The following is a 10,000-nucleotide window of genomic DNA, read 5'->3' as shown; positions in this document are numbered from 1 at the left end:
TATTCCCTATATAGTGCACTATTCTTGACTAGGGCCCATAGGGATCCCATAGGGCTCTGGTCAAAAGTAGTCCATTATATAGGGAATAGGGTGCCATTTCAGACTCATTCCCACCCAATCCCATGGCTGCATGGGAACAAGACTATAGGTCTATATACGTGACCCATCTCAACCAATCAGATATGCACGTCTCGATCGGTGGAGCACAGCAAAGATCACTTAATCAGTGATTTAGTGATGTTGCTGAAAGTAGGGAAGGTGTGTGTGTGTGTGTGTGTGTGTGTGTGTGCGTGCGTGCATGCAGTTGGGTTGTGTATATTTACTGCTACTGCGGTTTGGGAGAAGGAAGCAGACTTTTATTTCTTCTTCTCAGGCTTAAAATGACTGGATAATTTATAGAGCCTCCCTGACTCCAACCCCATGTGAGAGGAGAGGAAGTGTTTCATCCATGCTTTCTTTCTGTTGATGTTCTCTTCATAACTTTTAACATCTCTTTCTAAAGAACATTAGCATGCGTACTCTCAGAGGAACCTTTGAAACTCCAAACTGGAAGCTTTTCTGAGAGACTATCCCATTTAGTTTGGCATTTAGGTTATAAAGCAATGTTTTTTTAGCTATGTTTTGGTTTGGGATTTACGTTATCTCAACGTTGCCTAGCTAGCTTTTGGTTTGGCATTTACGTTATCTCAACATTGCCTAGCTAGCTTTTGGTTTGGGATTTACGTTATCTCAACGTTGCCTAGCTAGCTTTTTGTTTGGGATTTACGTTATCTCAACGTTGCCTAGCTAGCTTTTTGTTTGGGATTTACGTTATCTCAACGTTGCCTAGCTAGCTTTTTGTTTGGGATTTACGTTATCTCAACGTTGCCTAGCTAGCTTTTGGTTTGGGATTTACGTTATCTCAACGTTGCCTAGCTAGCTTTTGGTTTGGGATTTACGTTATCTCAACTTTGCCTAGCTAGCTTTTGGTTTGGGATTTACGTTATCTTAACTTTGCCTAGATAGCTTTTGGTTTGGGATTTAGGTTATAGAGCAGTATTACTTACATGGCTTTTGTGCTGACATTTACATTATATTTCAATGAGAGACCGAGAAGTAGAGAGAGATGGAGACAGAGAGAAGAAGAGAAAAAGAGAGAGAGATATGGAGAGAGCGAGAGAGAGATTTCAACTGCACATTCAAGATGGTGCTGAAGTATTGAGATGTTAGGCTAGGCAGTACAAACCCCCAGGGAGGAAAGCGCTGGTCAAAAGTAGTGCACTATATAGGGAATAGGGTGCTAGCTGGGATGTACAGTATCTCTATTGGTCTGCCAGACAGTTCCTCCCTGCAGGCAGTGTTGCAGCTGGAATGGGGAACTGATTTTTACTGACGCACATGTCAATAGCATTGATTGGCTGGCACTTTTCTCTCTCTCTCTCTCTCTCTCTCTCTCTCTCTCTCTCTCTCTCTCTCTCTCTCTCTCTCTGCCTCTCTCTCTGCCTCTCTCTCTGTCTCTCTCACCTTGCAACACAGCCCACATGAAAGAGTATCATTGTGCTGACTAAACTAGCAAGGCTGTTGGGAGTGTGTCTAGTTGTAATTACAGGGTATACTATGATTCACCTGGACCATGGTGTGTGTGTGTGTGTGTGTGTGTGTCTTTAACTGTGAGTATTTATTTGACCAGATTGTGTGTCTGGATGAGGTAGTGGCGTCATTAAAACCGTCAGTAGTGACGTAAAACCCTTTTCATCACCTCCCATCGCACACAATATGCTCGATAGCAAACCCAGCTACAGTCTAGTCATAAGTGTCTGTTGTCCTTTCCCACGCTACAGGGTTCAGCTGCATCCCAGCGGTCTTACCTGTCTGTCAGCAGCCGTAGAGTCAGCAGGAAGAGGATCATCCCAACAAATAGATAGTTGAATGCGAGGCTGATTAGGTTTAACAACACGTTAGGTAATACAGAAATATAGCATGCTGTGTAACATTTCTATACTGAAGGCTTTAATATAGTGCTGTTTATGGCTTTCTCACACAAAATATAAGCCTTTATTCTGATACGATTAAAAGGGGAAGTCTTTGGAGTGTATCCTCGAAGAGATTTTTTTCTCACAATGACTGCCATTGGACCAGCTCCAATCCGCATGTCTTAATAATGAGAGAGAAGCTCAAAGACTATATTAAAGACGCCATTTTGAAAGATGAATATCTCTTCGTTGTGAATGCTCACGGAATCCTCTCTTCCTGATTTGAGGATAACAGCCTGGCCGTCCAACCAATCACACACGTCCTCCCATACGCTCCAACCAATAACTGGAGAGACGTGTCGTGAAAGTGGGAAAACTCTCTGTGACCGTGGCTTGGCTTTTCAGTTTTGTGTTTTTTTTTTTTCCTCAGGCAGGATGGTGGACAGCTATTCGTGTCAAGAGAAGGACCCCAGGCCAGCTTGATTAGATTTGGGCTCTGGCTGTTTGTTTCAACTCAATGTTAGAATAGTGTTATGGCACAGGGTTGCCTTGCGGGTTTAAAACACACACACACACACACACCACAGCAGCTAGCTAACATGCTCTTCCGTGAGCTGTATCTGTGTTTTTATTTTAGTCTCTCTGCAGAGGATTAGAGGGTCAAAAAATGTATGATCACATCCACTTTAATCTGTTAGATGAAGGTGATGGGGATGAAATCCCTGCCGCTCAGCGTTATAATCTGTCTTTGAACACGTCACAAGCTCGTACACTGCAAATGCCTGCCACAGTGTGTGGGTGTGTGTGTGGGTCATACACACGTGCAGGCCTTTTCCAGTAAAAGACTATTAAGACTGATGCAGATTCAGAAGTAATGAAGGCAGTTGTAATCAAGTTCCACACACAGGATCCCCCCAGGCCTGATAAATAGAACCATGGGAACAGTATGGAGTTTATGACAAGTCTTTTCACTCCAGCCTGTAAAATCAGTCGACAGTATAATAGAAAAGTCCAGAACATACCCCAAGCCCAGCAGACAGCCTATCCACATCCGCACCACTGCAGTTCAGCAACCAGACCTAGCCAAAACCGTCACTATGGCAACAGGGCCCGAACGACAGCGGAATGTTTGGCCCCGACTCAGAACCCCTCAGAACCCCTAGATTTATACTGGCTCTGTGTTCTGTTTTGTGTTCCCAGGGGATGCTGTAGAGATTTTACAATACCACCCCCACAAGGGGAGAAATGAATCGACCCGATCCCATCCGCAAACAATAATGGACTATCCCATGGGGCCAGCCGGCTGGGGGGTTAAAGAAGAGTAGACTGTCAGAAATGTTTTGTGTTTAGGGTGAGACTCTGAATCTATACCCAGGCTGTTGTGGAGTTGACTACTCTTATGCAAGTGTGTGTGTCTGTGAGAGACATGGAATAAAAACATTAATATTGGATGTGTTTCTATTTAGCAAGTCATTGTACTGAAATGGTGTCACGTCCTATTTCTTCCCCCTCTCTGAATCTTGTTTTTAAGAGATGCACTGTAAGACATTTATAAGAGTTGACCCAGGTCACTAAGTAACAGAACAACGGTTCCTCTCTTGCAAAAGCAACAATTGCAACATGGTGGCCCATCCCGTTGTCAGTTAGTCATAATATACAGTCTTTCAAGCTATTACTTGTTTATTACAATTCACTTTATTTGCTTTTGATCTCTTTTTATAGTTTATATAGCTAAGATTTGATATGCGATACTATTTTTCTGATTGCTGTGTTTCTGTACATCACGACTAACCGTGCTATTGTAAACAGTTTATCTCTGAAATTATAGTGTGGTTTTTATAAAGAGATAATGAGATGTAATGGGATATCAACGTTATTGCCTAGTAACTCTTGTACTGGGCATAATTCATTTGATGACTCATGAGGTTAAATATAGTCAACACTGTGGTAAATCTAAGCCCTGCTGTTGAAGAGTGTGTGGGCGGTGTGTTTGTGTGTGACTCGCCTCAGTTTCCTTGATCCTTAGCTCTACCTGTCCTCGTTCCAGTGGTGGCAGTGCTTTGGGAGCAGCACTGGGTCACAGTCAGGAAGGGAGGTGAACAGAGAAAGAGATGGAGAGGAAGAAAAAGAAGACAGAATGGGGTAAAGAAGGGTGTGCAGTAGTAGTGTGTGCATGTATCAGTACTGCTGTAAGTAGTGCAGGGGGACTTGAGGACGTGGAGATTACAGAAGGATAGACCTCTCTGTCCCTGGTCAGCCAGCCAGTTTAGATCAGTCAGTCAGCCTGGGTTTACTGAGGGAGTGACACCCAAGGACCTCCAGTCTGATCTGTGATTCTTTCTCTCTTTTCTCTCTTCATTATCTCATTATCTCTCTCTCTCCCGCCCGTCTCCAGGCCTTTAAGGATGAGTTGGAGGGGCTGATTGAGGAGCAGAAGAAGAAAGGCAACAACCCCACTGGTCTCCTGGCCCTCCGACAGATCGCTGACTTCTTCATGTCTTCATCCGTGGCGGGCTTCAGCACCTCACCCCTAAGTAAGTAGTAGTGTTGGTATGGCCCATAACCCCCCTCAGTAAGTAGTAGTGTTGGTACGGCCCGTAACCCCCCTCAGTAAGTAGTAGTGTTGGTACGGCCAGTAACCCCCCTCAGTAAGTAGTAGTGTTGGTACGGTCCGTAACCCCCCTCAGTAAGTAGTAGTGTTGGTACGGCCCGTAACCCCCCCCTTTGTGAGTCGTAGTGGTAGGTCCATTAGGGCACGCCGTAGCAAAGCACAATGAAAATGAGCATTTCTTATTGAATGTTCAGGTAATCCCTCCCTGTTTCGGTCCGTTTTTTCAGTTTTCTTCCATTTGGTGCCTAATGAAAACAATCCTGGTGGTACGGCCCGTAACCCCCCTCAGGGAGTAGTGCTGTTGGTACAGCCCGTCACCCAGGCAATGCCCAACTGCCACTCACTGGAGCTGCATACCATACTATTGACTTTCAACTATGCCAATATTTTTAACTCTATTGTTTTTGAAAAGTGGAGACTTCCAAATCTGTATAGGCACACACACACACACTTGGTAGAACGCACGCTCATACACAGAAACACACACACACACTATCTATCAGTAACCTGTCCCTCCTAGCTGACTCTGGAAAAGCCTTGCATATTTCCCTCTTTTCATCCCCTGTTCCGTCCAGGTTTCCACATGTGAAGTCTGTTTCCAATCATGCAATTACAGACCTCGGAATGTGGAACTAATGATGAATTATCAAGACAACCACTGTGATATAGAGTCCTCAGTTATACCTCATATATCCCATAATATGTACACATAATAACACCACTAATCTCAGCAACCAGCGGGAAGTTACAGAATTTGCTGCAATTTGTTGTAAATGAGGAATGAAAAGGATAAGATTGTCAAGTATTATTTATTACTTTTGAAATATGTGAAGTAAGATTATTGAATTATTTAAAATGTACTGTAACTACATAGAATTTTCTTTGATATTAACATTGCCAGTGTCAAAGGATGGCTTGTTGCTATTTGTGTCCAGTGTAGAGCACTCTATAGTAAATCAGTTGGTTAGATATGACAAACCCAGATGTATTCTAACTGTGTCTTGGATGGTTATTAACAACTGATCTGAAATCTGTTTAGTATCTTGTCTCTCCAAATAAAATATGTATTGAATGATTGAATTGGTTTCCTCTTAGAACAGTTGATGTCCTTAGTGCTTAGAATGGAGAGAGCATGGTCTGTCTCGATTCACAGGCTGCAGGTAATCTAATTTTCAGGCTGTGTGTATTGATTGTTAATGATTCATGTGTAACGGCTGTCGTAGAGAGGGGACCAAAGCACAGCGTGTTAAGTGCTCATGATGACATTTATTTTAACTCAAAAACACTAAAGACAAAATAACAAAGAGAAAAACGAAAGCGCACATTTCTGTCAGGTACATAGACTAAACAGAATACAACTACCCACAAACCCAGGTGGAACAAAAACCCTACTTAAGTATGATCTCCAATTAGAGACGAGGACCAGCTGCCTCTAATTGGAGATCATCCCAAAAAACAAAACACCCCCTGTCACACCCTGACCTACTCTACCTTAGAAAATAACATCTTACTATGGTCAGGACGTGACATCATGTCATTATTCATATATTCATATTGATAATTATACAGAGAACAAGAGAGCTATCAATCCCCACACTCAACAATAAAATAAAAAAAAATAAACACATTTTTTTTTAACCCTCTCTGCTTTGCTTTCTCTGCTCACCCCCTCCAGGCCTTGGAATGGTCACTCCCATCAACGACATGTATGGAGTGGAGTCTACCACTCTGGTGAAGGGGGAGAAGCAGACACGCTGCAAGCTGGCCAGCCTCTACAGACTGGTGGACCTGTTCAGCTGGGCACACTTCGCCAGCTCCTACATCACAGTAAGACAACCATTAGATAATCATATAAAAACCTTTATTAGAACCTCTTCAGCTGGGAACACTTCGCCAGCTCCTACATCACAGTTAGAAATAAACCTTGCAGTAACCTCATTCATAACTGTGTCATAACCATGTCATAACTCATCATAAACCTATTCTGTAGAACTGTGTTTTGAGACAATGGAAGCAGGTATGTGTCATCTGAGTTCTGTTTATCCCCTGCCTACAGGATATGTTTTCAAGACACATACAACTGTGTGCCCGTCCTTTTGTTTGGGAGCAGTGTGTTTGAGCATCAGGTTCCTAAAGTTTTGCTGGTGTCAGCAGCAGCTCTGTGAAGCTTCAAGGTCATAACAAGGTGTTTTAATGTTGTTGTGTCCAGGTCCGAGTCAGCAAAGAGCAGGACCACATCCTCATCATCCCCAGAGGACTGTCATTCGCTGAGGCGTCCGCAACCAACCTGGTAAGTCCAGTCACAATGCACCAGGAAGCACATGCACCCAATAACAACCAACAAACCTGTACCCAATCAGGAGTGAGCTCTCTTTTTAGACATGTGCTGGACTGTGTTCAGTAGTACCAAACAGGATAAAAGGTTTTGAAATGGAAGAGCAACTATCTCTGATATTGTCCAATAAGAGTGCTCATTGTCCTTCTCCAATTCAAACCGTTTTATCCCATTTGGTCCTACTGAACACAGCCCAGGTTGGAGGTGTAGTCTGTGTGTTTGTGCCAGTAAGCCAATATACAGCGCCATGTGGAGTTAAAGGTTTCTGGCAGCCCTTGTCATAAACCCAGCAAAACAGCGCCAACACTTAATCAGCTGTCTATTTCCTTGAATTATTTGAGAGAGAACTATTGGATTAGCAGAAATCTAACATTCTGGCACAGAGGCGGAGACACACACACACACACACACTGGTCTGTGTTTTGTCAGGCCATGGAGGTCAGGGGAGTAGAGTAATGTGCTTGATATGGAGAATACAATGTTATCCTGCAGTTACATTACTGTGTCTCTTCATGTGTGAGATTGGGATATTGCTGACTCTGGGAATTTCTACTGTATGTTACTTCTTGAAGAGTATTTTATCACTGACTGTTTGTTGCGTCTGTGATTGTCCATGTTATTGTCTGACTGGCTGCCATGTTATTGTCTGACTGGCTGCCATGTTATTACCAAAACCACCCTGTCTATTTGTCATTGTCTCTGTTCTAGTATCATGTCAGTGGTGGTAGTGAATGCTGGGTAATGTTGATGTCCTTGTCTAGTTTTGCTGCAGAATCGCTGGTGTTCGGGGAAGTGCTTTACAAGCTTCTATTAGTTTCTATTTCTACTTTCTATTTCTTAGTTTCTATTTGCTGCTCTAAGAAGAAGAAAAAGAATGGCCTCCCCTGTATGTCTCACTCACTCACTCACTCACTCACTCACTCACTCACTCACCACCACTCACTCACCCACTCACTCACTCACCCCACCACCACCACTCACCCAAGCACCTGTTTCTGTGACACGTCAAGTGCACTGCAGGTGAACAATCAGAGTGAGTTGTTGACAGGTGGGAGTAACAAGCATCACTCAGCTGTCTGACAGGGTGGGGCAGACCGGATCAGTAACCCAGTAGAGAGAGAGCAGAGAGACAGACAGACAGAGGGAAGATCTCAATTGCATTCTCCTAACTTCCGCTCTCCTCGTCTCCTTCTCAAAACCTATTGGAGGAGAAAGCCAGAGGTCCCTCCCCTTCGACCTTCTCCTCCAATGGGTTTTGAGAAGGAGAGGATGCGAGGAGAATGCAATTGAGATCTTCCCAGAGAGAAGAATAACTAGGCCAAATGTCATTGTAAAGAGATACAGAACCCTTCACTCCGACGTTAACTTAGTGGTGACTGAATTGAATGAAGAATGTTGGTCTGAACTGAATTAGTTCACAACTTTTATTTGGAAGTTGAAAAGATCCTACTCCTAGTATATGTTTGGTTTCTCCTGGGTGAAGCCGTCACAAACGACAGAGTAACATGTAGAAACCTAATCTTTACTGTGGTACAGTAGTCACACACACACAGAAAGCTTTGTCTCTGTGAGATGACTGAGACTACTATACTCCAGCTGGCTACTATACTCCAGCTGGCTACTATACTCCAGCTGGCTACTATACTCCAGCTGACTACTATACTCCAGCTGGCTACTATACTCCAGCTGACTACTATACTCCAGCTGACTACTATACTCCAGCTGACTACTATGGTCCAGCTGGCTACTACTCCAGCTGGCTACTATACTCCAGCTGGCTACTATACTCCAGCTGGCTACTATACTCCGGCTGGCTACTATACTCCGGCTGGCTACTATACTCCGGCTGGCTACTATACTCCGGCGGGCTACTATACTCCGGCTGGCTACTATACTCCGGCGGGCTACTATACTCCGGCGGGCTACTATACTCCGGCGGGCTACTGTACTCCGGCGGGCTACTGTACTCCAGCTGACTGCTATACTCTAGCTGACTGCTATACTCTGGCTGACTGCTATACTCTAGCTGACTGCTATACTCTAGCTGACTGCTATACTCTGGCTGACTGCTATACTCTAGCTGACTGCTATACTCTAGCTGACTGCTATACTCTAGCTGACTGCTATACTCTAGCTGACTGCTATACTCTAGCTGACTGCTATACTCCAGCTGACTGCTATACTCTAGCTGACTGCTATACTCCAGCTGACTGCTATACTCTAGCTGACTGCTATACTCCAGCTGACTGCTATACTCCAGCTGACTGCTATACTCCAGCTGACTGCTATACTCTAGCTGACTGCTATACTCCAGCTGACTGCTATACTCTAGCTGACTGCTATACTCCAGCTGACTGCTATACTCTAGCTGACTGCTATACTCTAGCTGACTGCTATACTCTAGCTGACTGCTATACTCCAGCTGACTGCTATACTCTAGCTGACTGCTATACTCTAGCTGACTGCTATACTCTAGCTGACTGCTATACTCCAGCTGACTGCTATACTCTAGCTGACTGCTATACTCTAGCTGACTGCTATACTCTAGCTGACTGCTATACTCCAGCTGACTGCTATACTCCAGCTGACTGCTATACTCCAGCTGACTGCTATACTCCAGCTGACTGCTATACTCCAGCTGACTGCTATACTCTAGCTGACTGCTATACTCCAGCTGACTGCTATACTCCAGCTGACTGCTATACTCTAGCTGACTGCTATACTCCAGCTGACTGCTATACTCTAGCTGACTGCTATACTCTAGCTGACTGCTATACTCTAGCTGACTGCTATACTCTAGCTGACTGCTATACTCTAGCTGACTGCTATACTCCAGCTGACTGCTATACTCTAGCTGACTGCTATACTCCAGCTGACTGCTATACTCTAGCTGACTGCTATACTCCAGCTGACTGCTATACTCCAGCTGACTGCTATACTCTAGCTGACTGCTATACTCTAGCTGACTGCTATACTCCAGCTGACTGCTATACTCTAGCTGACTACTAAAGGCCTCTTTTCTCTTTTTTCCTTTCCCTCTCTTTCTCTACGGGTCTGTTATGGGTTTGAACCCACTAGGGGGAGGGTTTTAAAGGTCGAACG

The 10,000-nt window shown here is 44.3% G+C and overlaps 1 protein-coding gene across 7 annotated transcripts in view; it reads left to right on the top strand.

Annotated features, from left to right (window-relative positions):
- Positions 1–10,000, top strand: part of LOC106589748 (gamma-adducin) — a 150,770-nt gene that overhangs the window by 122,157 nt on the left and 18,613 nt on the right. For all 7 annotated transcript variants that reach the window (XM_045707977.1, XM_045707984.1, XM_045707988.1 and 4 more), the window contains 3 exons: positions 4,348–4,486; positions 6,239–6,390; positions 6,773–6,853. In XM_045707977.1, coding sequence (XP_045563933.1) covers positions 4,348–4,486; positions 6,239–6,390; positions 6,773–6,853 — 372 coding nt within the window. The remainder of the gene's footprint in view (positions 1–4,347; positions 4,487–6,238; positions 6,391–6,772; positions 6,854–10,000) is intronic.

The sequence above is a fragment of the Salmo salar genome, chromosome ssa02 (genome assembly GCF_905237065.1).
Source record: "Salmo salar chromosome ssa02, Ssal_v3.1, whole genome shotgun sequence".
Taxonomy (NCBI): Eukaryota; Metazoa; Chordata; class Actinopteri; order Salmoniformes; family Salmonidae; genus Salmo; species Salmo salar.
Note: the sequence above shows the minus strand (reverse complement) of the source record. Positions and strands in the feature narration are given on the sequence as shown.